Source organism: Carassius gibelio, chromosome B25 (genome assembly GCF_023724105.1).
Source record: "Carassius gibelio isolate Cgi1373 ecotype wild population from Czech Republic chromosome B25, carGib1.2-hapl.c, whole genome shotgun sequence".
In the NCBI taxonomy this organism is placed as follows: Eukaryota; Metazoa; Chordata; class Actinopteri; order Cypriniformes; family Cyprinidae; genus Carassius; species Carassius gibelio.
Window position 1 is genome coordinate 7289938 of NC_068420.1, and position 19311 is coordinate 7309248.

General features: G+C 35.7%; 1 protein-coding gene across 1 annotated transcript in view; it reads left to right on the forward strand.

Moving 5' to 3' along the window:
* The first annotated feature begins 256 nt into the window (after positions 1-256).
* Positions 257-19311, forward strand: part of LOC128014038 (mucin-2) — a 31247-nt gene continuing 12192 nt past the window's right edge. Inside the window, exons 1-21 of the mRNA XM_052597278.1 lie at positions 257-350; positions 455-478; positions 953-988; positions 1093-1360; positions 1489-1603; positions 1963-2050; positions 2133-2212; positions 5391-5607; positions 7498-7623; positions 7844-7961; positions 8051-8189; positions 8308-8415; positions 8687-8756; positions 8986-9120; positions 11588-11752; positions 11917-12011; positions 12107-12251; positions 12382-12628; positions 12737-12777; positions 12903-13006; positions 13157-13308. Of these exons, the coding sequence (XP_052453238.1) occupies positions 257-350; positions 455-478; positions 953-988; positions 1093-1360; positions 1489-1603; positions 1963-2050; positions 2133-2212; positions 5391-5607; positions 7498-7623; positions 7844-7961; positions 8051-8189; positions 8308-8415; positions 8687-8756; positions 8986-9120; positions 11588-11752; positions 11917-12011; positions 12107-12251; positions 12382-12628; positions 12737-12777; positions 12903-13006; positions 13157-13308 (2567 nt within the window). The remainder of the gene's footprint in view (positions 351-454; positions 479-952; positions 989-1092; positions 1361-1488; positions 1604-1962; positions 2051-2132; positions 2213-5390; positions 5608-7497; positions 7624-7843; positions 7962-8050; positions 8190-8307; positions 8416-8686; positions 8757-8985; positions 9121-11587; positions 11753-11916; positions 12012-12106; positions 12252-12381; positions 12629-12736; positions 12778-12902; positions 13007-13156; positions 13309-19311) is intronic.

Consider the following 19311-nt stretch of genomic DNA (forward strand, 5'->3'; position numbering starts at 1 on the left):
ATTCATACCCTTGTTTAGTTTATGATGAAACACAGATACATACAGTTTTATCAGTGGCAAAAGTGTTTCTCGACACCATTTGCATTTATCAAACACAGCTATTGAACAATAAACACTTGTGATTAAAAGATAGAATCCCATGGTAATACATTAGATGGGTTCCACCTTCTCATTACAAGTTTTATTCTTCCAAAGAAGAGGAAGATTCACTATAAAAGAGCTAGTGTTGACATATTGTTCACATTAGCTCTTGAGGATGGCCATTCTCTCCATGGGGGCTGTGATGATGTCCCAGATGTGGATGCTGAGATGGGTCGTCCTACTGATGGGGCTCCAGCAGACACAAGCAGGTTAGATTACTATAATCAGTTTTTTTTTCTCATTTAACAATATTATTGAACTATATTGCACAATATTACTGTAAATATGAGTCCCTGTATTTTTCTGTTAACAGGTGCACAGTACGGCACAGTGACAGGTAAATATTTCTTCTAATGTCTTACAGGCACTAATTTTAAACAGGGGAATTTTCATATACATTTTTAATTTTATAGGAAATTAATGCATTCCTATCTGTGATCAGGGAGAAAAGTGCATTTATCATTCCAAATTGATTTAATTCAATGAGTAAATAATACAAATAATAATACATTTTATTAATGGGTGCCTTTGAAGTAAAGTAATATACATACAACAAAACTTTTAATTTTAACAAACTGAATTTGATTTTATAGATACTGTAGGCTCTAAACCAGGAAAATGTAATAAAAAAAAATCCAAAATATGCAATAAGTTTTAATTTATAAATTGCACCTAACATAATAAGTCAATTAATTATTTTAGCCCCTGTACCACTTGCATTGATTTACAAGTACTTAAATAATTAAATTGACTGGACTCTTTACACGATTCAAACTGTTTAATGATGTTCCTCTTTGTCTTCTATATTTAGTGCTCCCTGACGTGACAAATCTGATCGTAACTACTGGTATGCGGTCCTTCAAATTTTTTAAATCCCAGAAACTGCCATTTCAGTGCCGATTTAATATTTAGTTCTGATCACACATTTATAAACCTTCTCTCTTGCTTTAGTTAAACCGAATCCTGACAATGGGTCTCCAACCTGCAGCACATGGGGAAATTCCCACCTCAAGACCTTTGATGGTCATTTCTTTCAAGTGCCAGACACATGCAACTACATTTTGGCCAGTTTGTGCAACGAAGAGGAACATTCTGATTTTAACATTAAAATGCAAAGAGAGATTGTAAATAACTCAGTCACTTTCAGCAAAATCACAGTAGATCTTCAGGGGACAGTCGTTGAACTCATATCCAACAAGATCTTCATGGACGGAAAAGAGTGAGTTATGAACTTACTGCATCCAAATATCTTATAATTTCTAAAATCTATTAGTATTATTTATAAAAAATATATTTTGTTATATAGTATGAGTCCTCTCTCTCTCTCCCTGAAACTTGCTTTAACAGGTTGTTTCATTCAACACTTAAGAATGGAATTACAGTCAAAATGAGTACATCAGGTGTTAAGATCACTAACAATCATGGGGTGAATGTCTTTTGGGAGAAGGACCAATCTTTATTGGTATGCCGTTTCTGTGTTCATTTATACAAGTTTTTGTAATTTGGGTTACACTTTATTTCTGTTGTCCACTTCATTAACTTTTAGGAACTTTGTAGACTGTTGGGTTATGGTTAGGGTAAGTAAGCTGATATGCAAAGTTGAAAATGTACTTCTTGTCAGTAGAATGTCGGTTTAGGGACCATCAAATTAAGTGCAGATATTAAGTGGACAGTCTACTAATACTCTAATTGTTAGTTGGGAGAATGTCTAAATTGGAATATCAAAATAAAGTATTACCTGTAATTGTGGTACAGTTAGGCAAATAGGACCTGATCTTGGTCATCTAAAAATCATATATTTTATAACAATGATGTTCCCAGATTGAACTTCCTGAAAAGTACCGAGGCCAGACCTGTGGACTTTGTGGAAACTTCAATGGCAACAAGACTGATGATTCATTTGACAACGGTAAACACAATTGTGAAACAAACAAAAATAATTTCATGATTCATATTGAAATATATGATATCCAAACATTTGATTCATATAGATTTGGCCAAATGGAAAGTGCCTCTATTGGGATCATGTGAGGACGTCAAAATTCAACGAAATGATCAGTGCAAAAACCAGGTAATATGAAAGAAAAGATTTTGGAGTTGTGCCTAAATTTCATAACATAATGTGTAAACGATGAATATTAATTTTTTATTGTTTTATGTCAGTTACTGATGCGAACATTGGTAGAGATTCTTTTATATACTCTGATATACTTTGATATAAGATGAAAAAGAGATTTTATTTGTAAATTTGTCTTTGTAAACATTTTATATTATCCTAGTTGCAGGGTAATTATACAAAAACTAAAATAATACAACTAAAAACTATTTTTGTTACTTTGTTACTTACGAAATACATACTAAAATAAAATAAGATTTAAAAAAGAAAAAAAATGATAAAAACTATATAGACATTTAAAGGTCTGTGTCCCTTCTGGTCATTTGATTTTCTGCTTAAAAAGAAATAAAGAGATATTAGAAATTGTTAGATTTATTTCCTGTTTTGTTAAAAAAAATTGGTAAAACAAACATTTAGCTGAATTTTTCATATTTATGTTCATGGAGGGAATTTTTTACTCTGAGTCAATTTTTGGTCACTCTGAGTCACGTTGGTGACTGAACAATTGGGATCTAGTTTAGAGAGACCAATCCACTTTGACTGTAAACTAAACAAGCCAATGCACAATGGCATGCGATGATTACATCCATCCAGCCGCCGCTAATCACAGCTCGAGTAAACTAAGCAGCAGGTGCAACGCATACTCAGCTTTTCGCTTCAGAGCCGAGCTATGGCATTGTATTGCTCCTGACTACTCTACTGAGTGAACAAAACTGAATGAGTTCAGGGCACTCTTTGGAGCTTTTGGTTTTGGCAGTACGGCGCTTTAGTGGTGGTGGTTTCCAATGTCAAGTGGATTGCACACATCAGGCTGCACTACACTCTGTTTGTGTTGCAAGCAACCATCTTCCCTGTGCGCTTCAGCATGCTCAAAGAGCTTTTTCCCTAATAGAGCATTCATGAGTGCATCTTTTTAAGGACAACATTGTGTCTGGCAAGCTCAACGTTACATCTTTGTAAATGTATCACCTGTGCATTTCTGGATACAGTCGTTATTTGGCGCTTGGTGACGGTCACGATCACTGCCTCAGATACCAGGGCATTAAGCATGCTGAGATGGCATTTGTGGATGATTCATGTTCTCACTACGGGAAGATGATAATTTCAGAGTTGTGGGGCAGGCTTTGTTACCTCGAAAGGAGCAGAGCTCGGTTGCCTCTGCCTCAATCTGGTTCTCATCCTGGCTGCAGCCCTCAAGGTTGAATGACTGGTTTCTCGGGGTAGCTTGTGCTGAGAACAGCTCAGTGGCCTGCCCTGGTGCCTTTCTTCTTGGAGGTGCAAGGGGAGCTTACCAGGTTGTGAAATTTTTTTTTGCTAGAATTGCTAAAATGTGTGCAGTAAAAGAAAAATGCATTTTGATAAATGCATAGGCAAGGTAACAAGGTAACAAGGTAACAAACACAAAACAGCGCACCAGCCCCTCGCGGACGACTGGTGCACTCAAATAAAAACCAAAATATAAAATATAGCCCAGGCCTGGTCCTCTCTCGTCCTTCACGGTTGTCGCTCCAGTTTTATATCCTTCCATCTCCTACGTGGGACTCGAGACCGGCAGTGGGTCGCAGGTGTAGCTCATCTCCAATCACTACACCTGGCCTCACTCCTCGTTCCCACGTCTCTCGTCCAACCCCCCCCCCCCCCACTTGTCACACATTGTTTGAAAGAGACTTAGTTTAAAGTTTAAAGGCGTAAATATGTATTTTAAGTTTGAATTAATTTTGCCCAAATAGATCCTGTGAAGGTCCCATATGTCCAAACCTATGGGACCCACATTGTGAAACACACATGGGACCCACATAAATTGCTCATCTTCAGCCCAAGCCCTTCTCACAGCACTGTTCAGTGGTCATCTGATCAAGATCTGCGACTGAACACATATGTTCTGAGCTGGCACTGCGCTATCTTTAGGCAGAGCTTATAATGGTTCATGCAGCATGCATTACATAAATAGCGGTCTTCCAATTTCAGCGGAATTAAGAAATGACAGCACATAAGTTATCAAAGTGTTGTCACTCACGTTTTACAGATACATCTGGCCTAAAATTTTGTGCTGTCACCTTGTGTTGACATTGTGAAACTGCATGATTTGTAAATTATGATTGGCGTTAGGGTTAGGGTTAGGGTTAAGTTATTAAAATAGCCATATATAATAGCCTACATTTCAATAGACAAGCTGCGGGCCGTATTTTGCCCACGGCCGGACTTTGGACACCGCTGACAGTTGCTATTTACAGTGAAAATAGTTATATGTACTATTTACACTGTGACAGCAGCATTTTAGATATGTGATATTTACACTATGTAAAAATAGTCATTATATTTACATTATGTAAAAGTAGTATATCTTTGCAATAAAGTGTAAAGAAATAGTAGCTAATTAGATGCTATTTATACTTATAAATAGTGGCAGATACTATTTGCACCTCAGTATTGTTATACATTAACAATGTAATATGCAATAATAACATTGTTTTTAATAACAATGATTTTCTTGAAATTTTTAAATGGATGCTGCCTTATTGGGATGACAAGGCCCTCCCTATAGCCTACCCCTTAATAATACATTACTGTTAAACACTTAAGCAATGGATTTCCACTTTCCAATGTGATATTTGATGAGAAAATCAATAAAAGTGAGTTTGGCAATAGACCGGCTCGAACCCAGTTGATCGTAAAATCGTACTTCCCAGTGCATTACTCTCTAACACTGTCCAACAAGATGAAATGAACATGAAATGAGTGTGTTTATTCTCGAGTTTTTTTCTCGAAATTCAACTAGTTTATTCTCATAATTTAAAGACTTTATTCTCAATATTTTTTTCGACTTTTTTCTCAAAATTGAACGACTTTTTTCACATCATTTAACCAGTTTATTCTCAGATTTTTTCCCCGAAATTTAATTTAATCTTTTTTTTATGTAATGGTTTTATTCTTGTAATTTAACAGGTTTAATCGCAACATTTTATTTAGACCTTTTTCCTCGAAATGTAATGATTTTAATCTTGTGATGTTTTTTTTTTTTATTGCATGTGCATAATCCTCTTCTCTCAGTGATTCTAAAATAAAACTGACTAGTTAAAAGGCCTTTAAAATGCTAGAAGAGTATTCTTCTGAATTTTTTTTTTTTTTTAAGTCCCTGACAGATACCTGCCAGTATTATCTCAGCAGTCCGGGGTTTAGTAACTGTTACGGGGAGCTGGACATGAGTTCATTTCAAAAAGCCTGTGAAGACGACATGTGTCAGTGTTATGGCAATCGTGACTGCATCTGCAACACGCTCTCTGAGGTTTCACGACAATGCGCTCATGCTGGAAGAATACCAGGAACATGGAGAACAGAACAGCTCTGTCGTGAGTATGATCAAAGACTGGTTTCTCAATATGCGTTCTTATGTGATCTTGCATCCTTGTGTTTTCATTCTACATCATTGTCGAAGTTTGATTTCAATACTCAAGAACACAAGTACAGAGGACACATGAAAGTGCTTGAAATGTCTCAAGTGTGCATCGAATGCACACTTGAGAGAATCGAACCATTACAAAATCCCAGAAGACAATGTGGGTGATTACGTACAGACGTCTGTAAGCTTTACACTTCTTCTTCTTGCTTAAAAGGTTACCGCTGCAGCTCACAAATACATGAAGGCTCATAAAGGAAACATCTCTCATTTTGTTTTACATTTTTAATGAAGTGAGAAAGCATATTAAAAATAATTTTAACATTGCCAATGAAATATGTAACATTATAAATAGACTATTCATTTTTACAAATATATGCGGTAAAGAGCAAAAGCATAATATGAAAATATTGTCTATAGGAAAATTAAATAAATGTTTTTAAAGTGTTATGATATTCGTTTGTGATGTTATGTGTTATTTATTGTGCATTGCGCACTGCTGTCTCGCTCCATGCACCATTTGAGCAGCAAAATCACAGCGCATCTCAATTCAAGGATGCGTGAGTTCATTCTTTCAAGGAAGCGGTCTCCACGAGAACACAACTACAGTTTCTGCGTTCTGAGAAACAGCCTATAGAATACCAAGGCATATTAATCATATCTTTTTGAATGGGGAAAAATGCAATGCTCAATTGTGACGAATGCACACAAATAACGAGAGATCCAATTCCAGTGTTTTAATGGGGTAATCCAAAATCAAAATCAAAAAACAGGCTAGAGGTCAATAACAAGAAAAGCAGTCCAAAAACAAGAAACATGAAAAAACACAAGGTATCACGAGAAAGCTGGGTGATGGAAAACAAGGACTCCATGAAACAGATAGAAACAGACCGGTTTATATAGACAGGTGAAAACAATGAAAGTGGAGACAGCTGAGTGCAATTAACAGGTGTGCAATTAACAGTGATGAAGGGACAAGGCTTTGTGGGAAATGTAGTGCCCGCAGTGGGGTGCCTATGGGGAAGTGAGAACACTAGTGGACACCCAGGGAAACACAGACCAGACACTGTGACATCAATATGGCCACTTCTGAATAGCTAATCTGTAAAGTCAGCACGTCACTGCAATTGGTGATTTAAAATATGAAATTTAATTGTAAGCTTAGTGAACAGTTTTGGAGAATTGGATGTTTACCCATTCAAAGAGATTGAATGAGAGGCATTTCAAAGATGGCCGCCGAGTGACATGACTTGCCTCAGGTGTGTTCGACTTGAAGCACGGCTACAGATGGCGATCAGCGAGAGCAGATGCTTGCAGTCGGGGGCGGAGTTGAAAAACAGATTCCGTAAAGCTACACACTTTCTGCTCTTTATCTAACTTTATCTAAAACAAAGTTTCCACCTTCTCATCCACAGCTCATTTTATTCACCCACAATAACGTTACTGTGACAAAATGGTGTCATTAACTGACTAACCTTAACTAGTCAAACCTAACTAACCTTAGGGTGCTTCATGTTATCTAAACACTCATTAAACTATGACCGGTTACTGCAAAAAGACAGTCATTTTGACACTGTGACAAAAAGTGATAAAATAATGGTGCCATGTGCTTTTTAACGTTAACATTATCGGCTCTGAAAATACGTTAATTTGGCTAGAAACACTACGGACTGGAAAATTGTTAAGCATTGTTCAAGTATGAGACTTCCGCGATCAGAAAAAAAGGTGGATAAACAAATATAAACAATAGAGAGATACATTCTGTGTTTCATAACATTTCATTTTGCAAAACAGCAATTTAGGAAATATATTTTGATACTATTTCATTTGTTCTGTGGAGCAGCAAAGACGTGTCCTCTGAACCTGCAATACATGGAGTGTGGGAGTCCATGCAAGAGCACCTGCTTAGGTCAAGATGCAGATTCACAGTGTAAAGAACACTGTGTGGATGGCTGTTTCTGCCCTAATGGTGAGAAAAGATTTACAAAATGATAAAGCAAGTTTTTCTGCAACTAGATTAACTGTTTCCACTACACGGGTCTATTTTCAAATGAAGCTACTCCTTGCAAAAATATGCTTATTATGTTTCAAGTTTTATATTACCTGCAAGCAGAGCTTAATATCAGAACAGCTTATTTTATTATGTTCACAATAAAAATGGCACACCATTTTGCCTTACTGTTTTAAAGGTACGGTTGAGGATGACGTTGGTAAGAGTGGCTGTGTTCCTGTGAACGAGTGCCCTTGTGAGCATGATAACAAAGTATATCGATCAGGAGAGTCTTACAGACAAGCTTGCAAAGAATGGTAATATTTTTACATTTTAAATAATTCAAATTAATTTTAATACCACTTACTTATTTCCCAATGCTAATACTGCTTCTGTATTATGTCAGTAACTGCACTGCTGGACGCTGGACTTGTACATACCTGGAATGTCCCGGAATCTGCTCTGTTGTTGGAGGGTCTCACGTCACCACTTATGATGGAAAGACCTTCACCTTCAGTGGCAACTGTGACTACATCCTCACTAAGGTCTGCCAGTTCAGCAGATTATCCCCACTTTATAAAGATTTCCATGTCCTTGAATATAATATGAACTATGTAATTTGGAGGATCTTACAATCTTTTATTTATTTATTTTTTATTCCAGCACTCTAATAACAGTGGCATTGCAGTTGTGGGAAATTTGGCCAAGTGTGATTGGGGCCGATCAGACACATGTCTAAATTCAGTTACCCTTGTCATTTCAGGGACTACTGTAAGCACTGGGTTTAATTTTCCTATTGATCCATGTTTTCTTCATTCAAATTCAAAAATAACCAAAATTATTATTTTCTAAGAGCACCAGCAAATGTGTCTTATGTTCCAAATGGTTTTACTTTCAGCACTTTACCTATGGCATACATTTTAATTTTATACTCAGAAAATGTAGCAGAATCCATCGATGCAATTATAAAAAAATACTGTTTTTTATTTTTATTTATTTTTTTATTATTTTTTTTTACTATGTTGTTTTTCTTATAAAACAGATTCATTTTTCCTACACTGGTTTTGTGACACTGAATGGAAACAGACTATATCAGCTTCCTGACACCACAGGTGGGTTGTCAAAAACGGGATTGCTCTATTATAAGCATGTTAAAAATAAAATAAAATTATAAATAATAAAATTAAACACAATTAAATGCATTTTTCAAAAGATGCAAGGGTTTCTCTTTCTTATATAAATGTAGATATCCTGTAAGTATATTAGCATTAACAAAAAGGCACTGATGACTATATGTCATCATTCTGTTTTGTATCTTAACCACCTATTTAATTGTCCCAGGTCCTGCGAGCATCTTCCAGCCCTCGTCCTCTTTCATCATTGCTGATATGAATAGTCTTCGTCTGGAGATCCAGTTGGCTCCAGTCATGCAGTTGTATATTGTTGCCAGACCTGAAGAGAAAGGAAAGATGAGCGGTAAGTTTTCAAAAATATGTGATTAGAATCACTTTTTCTTTCAGAGTGTCTAGTAGGGCGTAAAGTGCATGATGGAATCTTTTGACGCGATCGAGTTAAAATAAAATAAAAAACTAACGGTCTACTCATAGACTGTAAAAAATGCGCTACACATGGCATTTTAAAAACCGTATATTTCATTTATAATTTATTTATTTTATTCACCGGATTCGAATCCGGGTCGATCACGTCAGAAATTACTTCGGTACACGCTTTACCATCTAGGCCACTAAACATGTTAAAATATGATGGTCTTTTGTAGTAATCAAACGTTGGTGGGTGGAGTTAGTGTAAATAGCCTCTGCCAACAAGGCGCCCTTTTTGCACTTAGTGTAAATAGACATTAAGGCTGCATGATAAATCACATGCAATATTTACTGCGCATCTTATCAGTAAAGCCTACTCGGAAATCAGGTTTTTTAAAAATACATCGATGTACCGGGGCGGCCCTAGAGAATTTTGAACGCAGGTGTTGAGGGCGTGCTAGATCATTGACAGGGGGAGCTGGGCAATTCAGGGCTCCAGACTCATTCTTCCCACTAGTAGATATTTTGCAACTTTACAACATTCTGTTAATCAATGCATGCTGAAGAAATTTTATCATAGTTTATATTTATATAGAAATAAAAGTGGTTAACATTCGACCTAGGGCTGCACATTTAATCAAATTTCTAATAGCAATTACAATTATGGAAGCCACAATTCTGTAATCATTCAAAGCGGCAATTATTCGTTCGTTCCACTTGTGTTATTCTGCTTGCTTAAAGGGGGGGTACAATGGTGTTTTGTGTATTCAGAGTTGTTCACAGTGTTAAAGACATGGATTATCATGCTAAACATGGCCAAAGTGGATCATGGATCTAATGACGTAGACGAGAATGGAGCTCCTTATATGAGCATTTCTTTCAGAAAAGCGTGCTCGATGCTTGTTTTGAATGAGAAACACTGACACATGACAGACACATGTAATCATAAGAATTTATTACAGATGTGTCAAAGAGCAGTACCACATTAGTCCAAATGATGATTTCATTTGGACTACTGTGGTACTGCTCTTTGACACATCTGTAATAAATGTTTATGATTACATGTGTCTGTCATGTGTCAGTGTTATGTTTCTCTTGTAGACTGTATACTTTATACGCTCAGTTTTTATTGGTTGATTTGTTCTTTAAAAAAAAAAAAAATTCAATGCAATACGTTTTTTATTGCACAGTTACATGATTTTGGGGTTTTAAGTATAAGGTTCTATTCAGTTTAATGTACTTTATTGACATAGTTTGTGTACAAAGCATGTCACAAAATGAATAATGGTGATTATAGCAATACAAAAAGCAATAATGTGAAATATTAAGATTCTGTATTAATTGGGTCTGGGCTATATAAAGCTCAGGTGTGGCACAGATTTGGGGATTCTGGTTTACTTAACCCTCTGGAGTCTAAGGGTATTTTTGGGGCCTGGAGAAGTTTTGTCATGTCCTGATATTTGTGCTTTTTTCAGTTTCTTGTAAATATCTAAATGGGTAAAGTCTAATATCACTGTAATCAGCACAAACTGGGCTATAATAATATGTGAAATGCATGTATGTACATGATTGTATTTTTGAGAAAAAAAATGTTATGCATGGTTAGTGAAAAACTAAAAATGTTAAATCACTTGAATAAGGCCATAAAACACATACATAACATTGGTTCCCGGGATTGTTGAGAACTGGAGCTTGTAGCCTAGAATTTTTCTTTCTAAATTATGTGAAAATCATCTTGTTTACTCATTCACAGAAAACAATATATTGATTTAAATTTTCTAAAACACTTTTTGTTGGTAAAAGTCGTATGCGAGTAGGCGTCAACTATCATGAATATCATTGTGATTACACCTGAGAAGACAAAGCCCTTCATAATGAGCTGCATAATGAGCCTCTCATTCAACTGTGCCACTGAGTGAGGAGTTACAAGAAAGAATGTGAGAATAAAATAAATCTATGTAATTTTATGTTTGTAGTTTATTAAGAATATATTTAATTATCCCACAACATAATTTAATATCCACTTGGGGGAGCAGTTAAACAGTTTATTAGGGACAATCAAAGCTGACTTTCAAACAAATGTTTTGGCATCCTTACTCCAGTCACACAATCCTTCAGAAATCCTTTTAACAATCTTATTTTCTACCAAAAATAAAAAATAAAAAACCATTATCATCATCATCATCATTATTATTATTATTATTAATGTTGAAAAGAGCTGAGAATATTTTTCAGGTTTTTTTAGGGGGATACTGTAATTACTTTCGAAAAGTGGTTGGGACATTATCGACCCTGGCATCTATCTATGACCCCTTTAAGAAAGGACTTTTCAAAAATGTATCAGTACATAGTGAATAAATTACAGGTATTGTACTTTTAATTCTATATCTTGTTTCTTTCAGGTCTATGTGGAAACTATAATGATGTCCAATTAGATGACTTCAAAATACAGTCGGGCATCACAGAGGGCACACAAATACCCTTTGTCAACTTTTGGAAAAACCAAAACACTTGTCGAAATCTTAAAAACACATTTGACAGCCCTTGCAGTCTGCAATTAGAGATAGGTACTCAGTTTTATAAACCAAATTTTTATATTGTAGAATTTAAACATTCCCAGCCTGATATTTGTTTTATTTGGGATACTAGAGGACAGTGACCTATTCATTTTTATACCAATATGGCTATTTAGTCAGGATTAAACCTAGAATGTTTTTATTTTTTAATTCAGAGAAAATGGCTCAAAACTGGTGTTCCCGTCTTACAAACCAAACTGGAATATTTTCTGCATGTCATTCACAAATATCTCCTGACATTTACTACGACGTGAGTCTTTTTGCACAAAATGATAGGGTAAATGGAATATCATATACACATTTAAAAAGCCCTCATTCTTATAATATGGTTTTCATCCTCTGCAGTGGTGTGTCTATGACACCTGCAAATGTGCAGATATTAAGAGATGTATGTGTGCGGCCGTGTCCAACTATGCCCACGCCTGTGCTGCCAGAGGAATCATTCTCCAGGGCTGGATAGAATTATCCCCCTGTGATGAGAACTCCATAAGTATTTTTTTCTTTATATGTATGGCTTGAAATGAAATCTATGACTTGAAATCTACATTATTATCTATATTAACAAATGTGAATTATTTCTGAAAAAGAAATGTCGAAAATGTGTTTGTCTCTCTGCACAGTGACTAAGTGTGAAGGCAATATGAAGTATTCCTACAACGTGACCAGCTGTGGCAGCACATGCCGCTCTCTTAGTGGACAAGATAGCGCCTGCCAAAGGTCCTTCACACCTGTATTTGGGTGTGTCTGTCCTGAAAACACCTACCTCAATGATGAAAGGAACTGTGTGCCTGCTGAACAGTGTCCTTGTTACAGTGGCAACCAGTTCATAGAGCCGTCAGGAATAATCTACAAAAATGGTGTTGAATGGTAAAAATATTAGTTAAACATACATTTTTGACAAATTATTCATTGTTGATAAATTATTGTAACTGTTGATGTAACTGTTGATGATTTTTTTTTTTTTTTGAATTACAGCACCTGTAACCTTGGCAAATTACACTGCTCCAGCCAAGTAGGTGAGCTGCAAATACCTCTTCAGCAGTTCCACCTGCCAAATTCAAATTGAGATTTCACTGAGATACGGCAACATTGATGTGATTTGTGCACGTTTTGCTCCTCGTCCATGTATCTGTTGTTTTAGATTGTAAGGCTCCAAAGGTCTTCTTCAACTGCTCAAATTATGAACAAGGTCACAAAGGGACAGAGTGTCAGAGGACATGCGAGAAACAAGACCCCAACAATTGTGTGAGTTAAAATGGATGAGGCACATGAAAAATAAAATAAAAATAATGATATCATTATTTTCTATATTTATAGTTCACTGGTAACCTGAAATAGCAAATCTAGCATAGAATAGCACTAATGCTGGTCCTTCTTGGTTTGTTTTGTCTGTAGGTGAGTACTGGGTGTGTATCAGGGTGTATGTGTCCAGATGACCTTCTGGTTAATGGGACAGGTCACTGTGTGGAGAGGGCACACTGCACCTGTGTCCACAACGGAATCTACTATTTACCTGGAAAGCAAGTTCAAGAGGACTGTAACATCTGGTGAGCCTTGTTTTTATATCGTATTATTAAAGGGTCATATAACACTGAACTGCATTTTCTAAGTTGCAAACAGAGATGTTGTGTTGAACATCTGATACAGCACCCATTCATTTACATTTTAGGATAAAAGTGGTTGGGATTGTTTTGCTATTTTCATCTTCACTGTTTAATATCTTGCCAAATTTTCGGAAGATTTGACGTTGTGAAACATCATTGTTTGAGATGCACCACACATTGCCTTGAAAATTGACCAGACGCCTGTGAGATCAAAGGACATTTCTTTTTACTTTGTTGCTAATAAATGTATTTTTTAAAACAAGACACCCAAATCACTTATTAATTTCCTCCAAAAGAAGTGTTTTTCCATCTGTAATGAATTTAATACACACATTTATTTTAGATATTTTAGAAATAACCTATTCCACACAAAGAACGCACTGAAATAGTGTCTGTAAATATTTTTTTTTGTTTACAGTATACACATAAAATCATGCTATCAAAGTACAACTAAGAGAGCAACACATCACAGCTTTAGGCAGTGACATAAGTAATTTATTTCCCATCGTGCCTTTAACAACAGGACTTGAACTTGTTCATCTGCCTCCTGCTCACAGAAATCGCCCCATACCCTACAATAGAGCACTATTTGAGGGGCCATTTATAGTGTTGTCTGAAACCATAGTGGACATTCCAGAGTGTAAATAAATCCCATAATGCGCCACAACAATAAATGTATAACCAATGTTCACGCAACAACTAGAGAAAACCCATAATGCACTGTGAGGGTCATGCTGAATGAATTCCCACTTCCCACCTAAAGATGGCCCCTGCAGTTGAATCATCCATCCATCCATCCATTTTCCAAATTGCTAGTCCAATGTGGGTACAACGTAATCTAATACAAATATTAATTTACACCGCTTACACCTCTCGGCCTGTTACATATGAGACTTCTCCAGCACTGGCTTTATGGCTAAGCATGACCTCATCGTCAGGTTCCTTAGAGGGGCCAGGAGGTTAAATCCATCCCGGCCCCCCTGTATACCCTCTTGGGACCTGTCTCTAGTGCTTAAATCACTACAGCAGGGCCCATTCGAGCCTTTGCACTCAGTCGAGCCAAAGTTTCTTTCATTGAAAACTCTGCTCCTGCTTGCACTGGCCTCCATCAAGAGGGTAGGGGACCGGCACGCATTTTCGGTCGACGATTCATGCCTAGAGTTTGGGCCGGCTGACTCCCAGGTAATCCTGAGGCCCCGGCCCGGCTACGTGCCCAAAGGTTCCCACTACACCCTTCAAAGACCAAGTGGTGAACCATATATATATATATTTACATTTAAAGTACATTTATATATATATTTACATTTACAGTACATTTATTCATTGAGCAGACGCTTTTATCCAAAGCGACTTACAAATGAAGACAGTGGAAGCAATCAATATAACAAGTCTCAGATAGGTTAACACAGTACACGTAGCATAGAATAAATAGATTCATATAATAAATAAAAAGAAAACAGATAGAATAAAATTTACAAAATATGTTCATGGAACATGATCTTTACTTAATATCCTAATGATTTTTGTCAAAAGAGAAAAATCTATAATTTTGACCCATTTCATGTTTTTTTGGCTAATCCTCAAAAAAAAAAAAAAAAACTTACATTTGTAAGTTCATATATATGTATATATATATATATATATATATTTACATTTACAGTACATTTATTCATTTAGCAGACGCTTTTATCCAAAGCGACTTATAAATGAAGACAGTGGAAGCAATCAAAAACAACAAAAAGAGCAATGATATATAAGTGCTATAACAAGTCTCAGATAGCTTAACACAGTACACGTAGCATGGGATTTTAAATAATATAATAATAAAAAGAAAACAGGTAGAATAAAAAAAAAGAATAGAGCAAGCTAGTTAGAGGTCTTTACACACACACACACACATAAAATTGCATAATAAATGAAAAGAAAATAGAATACAAAAAGATTGGAAAGGTAGTTAGATATTTTTTAAAAGAATAGAATTAGAATAGCGAGTGTTAAAGTTAGAGGGTCAAATAAAGATGGAAGAGATATGTTTTAAGCCGATTCTTGAAGATGGCTAAGGACTCAGCTGCACGAATTGAGTTGGGGAGGTCATTCCACCAGGAGGGAACATTTAATTTAAAACTCCGTAAAGGTGACTTTGTGCTTCTTTGGGATGGCACAATCAAGCGACGTTCACTTGCAGAACACAAGCTTCTAGAGGGCACAGAGGTCTGAAGTAACAAATTTAGGTAAATGGGTGCAGAGCCAGTGGTAGTTTTGTAGGCAAACATCAATGCCTTGAATTTTATGCGAGCAGCTATTGGAAGCCAGTGCAAATTGATAAACAGAGATGTGACGTGTATTCTTTTTGGCTCATTAAAAATTAATGTTGCTGTCGCGTTCTGAATTAATTGTAAAGGTTTGATAGAATTGGTTGGAAGACCTGCCAAGAAGGCATTTCAATAGTCCAGACTGGACAGAACAAGAGCTTGAACAAGGAGTTGTGCAGCATGATCCGAAAGAAAGGGCTTGATCTTCTTGATGTTGAATAAAGCAAATCTGCAGGATCAGACAGTTTTAACAATGTGGTCTGAGAAAGTCAGCTGATCATCAATCATAACTCCAAGGCTTCTATCGGTTTTTCAAGGAGTTATGGTTGATGTGCCTAACTTGATGGTGAAATTGTGATGAAACGATGGGTTTTTGTGGAATCACAAGCAGTTCTGTCTTGGCAAGGTTGAGTTAAAGGTGATGGTCCATCATCCAGGAAGAAATGTCTGTTAGACAAGCTGAGATGGGAATAGCTACCTTTGGATCATCAGGATGGAATGAGAGGTAGAGTTGAGTGTCATCAGCATAGCAGTGGAATGAAAAGCCATGTTTCTGAATGACAGAACCTAATGATGCCATGTAGACAGAGAAGAGAAGTGGTCCAAGAACTGAGCCCTGAGGCACCCCAATAGTTAGATGTTGAGACTTGGACACCTCACCTCTCCAAGATACTTTGAAGGACCTATCTGATAGGTAACACTCAAACCATTGAAGTGTGGTTCCTGAGATGACATTTGCCAGTAGGGTTGATAGGAGGATATATATATATATTATATATTATATTATATAATTATACTTCCATTATAGTTAAAATACAAAAAAAAAACTATTATTCATTAAAAAATAATTATTTCCCTCCTCCAGATACCTTATTAACCTGATAAATGTCACCGTCCCGTATACGGGACGCCTAAATTTACTTCAATATATTACAATTATATCCTAATCTAAACATGACAAACTATATATCGTTGGAAAGGTCTAAGACTCCTAAATAGATATTTGACCACGTTTTGTTGTTAAAAAATTATGAAGGAACAGTAAAAGATTAATTTATAAAAAGAGTGCACCTCAAAACATATACATCATAACTGGAGTTCTGACCTTTGACACAAAAAATCTATTCCGCTTCCTTTTTCCCTATCACATATTTTAGTAATCATCATAAATCATATATCATTTGAAAGCTTATATACTCCAAATTCATCTTATGAAAACCATTTTGAAATCGAACACTGCGTTACCATGGAAATCGTACTTTAAAATCTTTTAGCGTGGTCCTCCCCCTTAGTGGGAGGGGTCATATTCCAAATATATTACGGTCTTTTAGAATCAAAACTTTTCATAATCTTGACAAAATACATATCGTTGGAAAGGTCTGAGTCTCAAGATTCCATATTTGGTGGTTATCTTGTCATAGACATAATATTGAGAGAGAAATTGATACATTTGTGTCAAACAAATGCATCCAAAAAATTCAACGGAGTTTCAATGGCCCCCGGTGGCTTTTTGTGGTATAACGCCTAAACAAAATTGCATATGAACCTACATTTTTTTCATATCAACTTCAAATTTGGAACACAACTTATTTAGACATATGGCTGTAATTTTATAGCAATTTTGGATTAAAACATATTTTATTAAATATTTATTTTATATAAAATATAATAAAAATAAAATAATAAACGTATTTACAGTAAATTTAAACTTCTATAACTTTTTTATGCTTTCATTTTTTAAAATGATTTCACTTCTGCAATAATCTGCAGATTGTCTTCTTTAAAAAGAGACCAACCTTTGGTCTGTATTCAAAAGCGTTTATGATTTATAACAATTTAAGTGTGAATAGTGTACTTCCACGTCTATGTTCAAAAATGGGGGTGACAGTTAAAAGGTTAAGAAACCCATCAGAAATTATTGACACATTATGAGGGAGCGGGAGACAGGAAAACAACAAAGGGGAACACTGGGGAGATGTATATGGAATGTTAGGCTAAACCTGTACCATCTCTTTTAATGTAATAACTTTCCTATCAACTATATTTGATATTTAAAAATCCAAATGATTGCATATAGCCTACCATATCAGCCTCTGGAGTCGTCTGACGGACAAGGAACCTTGATATCGGTCCCTGAAAAACACATACTTTCATGTCTTGATCCTCCCGTGGCACAGGCCATTCCTAATGTCTCTAAATGATGCTGCCATGAGCCATCTCAGAGACTTCCATGTACAGTAGGGCCCCTCTGGGTTACTCCATGTGAGTAAATGTCACTTAACACCTTCTGGGAGGAGGTGGTTTAGCAGTGTATCCTCTTCCAAATGATAGGGCATGCTTTCCCAGTATTATTATAGGCCTACTGTATGGAAGGGGCAGCACCTGTGGCATGTTGGTAGGGATCCCAATTTCGTCTGTCATCCGACGTGACGTCTCAGTTCCCTCCTTCAGGGAACAAGGGTTACCATATGTAACTGAGACGTTATACTGTATAAGATGCAGGTTGTCATTTTTTTTGTCATGAAGTAGATATTTTTGAAGATTTGTGTCCAGAAGATGGCATCGGGAGTAATAGATAAATCTAACTCCCATTTAACATTTGGTAGACTTAATATATATTGTGATTTTGATATCATTCTGTATATTTTGGAGGGAGAGTAGTTTTTTTTTTGAGGATTAGCCAAAAAAAAAAAAAAAAAAAAAAAACATTAAATGGGTCAAAATTATAGATTTTTCTCTTTTGCCAAAAATCATTAGGATATTAAGTAAAGATCATGTTCCATGAAGATATTTTGTAAATTTTCTACTGTAAATATATTAAAATGAAAATTTTGATTAGTAATATGCATCTCTAAGAACTTCATTTTGACAACTTTTAAGGCGATTTTCTCAGTTTTTTTAAATTTTTTTGGACTCTCAGATCCCAGATTTTCAAATAGTTGTATCTCAGCCAAATATTGTCCTATCCTAACAAACCATACAGCAATGGAAAGCTTATTTATTTAGGGGGTGCTGGGGGTAACATATTACAAGTAATGAAAGTTAAATAATTAGATAACTTTTTTCAAGTAACTAGTTAACTAACACATTACTTTTTAATTTACAAAAAAATATCTGAGTTACATTTTCAAAAAACTAACGGCAGTTACTTTGCTTTCCCATTTATTGACTGACAAGTCTCCTGTCCCCATACTGGGAGAAATCATAAGATACAGAGGCGTTGTGTACTCTGTGTGAACATAATGTAGTTCTAGACTAAATGTGAATGTGCATTAATTTATCCCACCTGCAAAAATAAACTGGTTTAGTATTCATCAAAATGAATTAAAACAGTGTAATGCAATGTCAAAATATGACACAAACCTGCATTAATTAAATATGTTAAACAACACAAATGTATAACATCCCATTTAATTAACTAATGTCTTTGCTGTTGACCTTTGATGATGCAGTTCAACCAATAAGCAAAAATGACTTTAGATAAACTAACAATTGTGCTTATTTTTTTTTTATTGCTGAAGAATGTTGAACCTTCTTCTCCTGTCTTCTACTGTACAGACTTGAATTTACTTTTCCTTCAGCCTGAGGTTTATTCATTACACTTTTTGATGTGAAAGGGCTTTTACATTTGCTG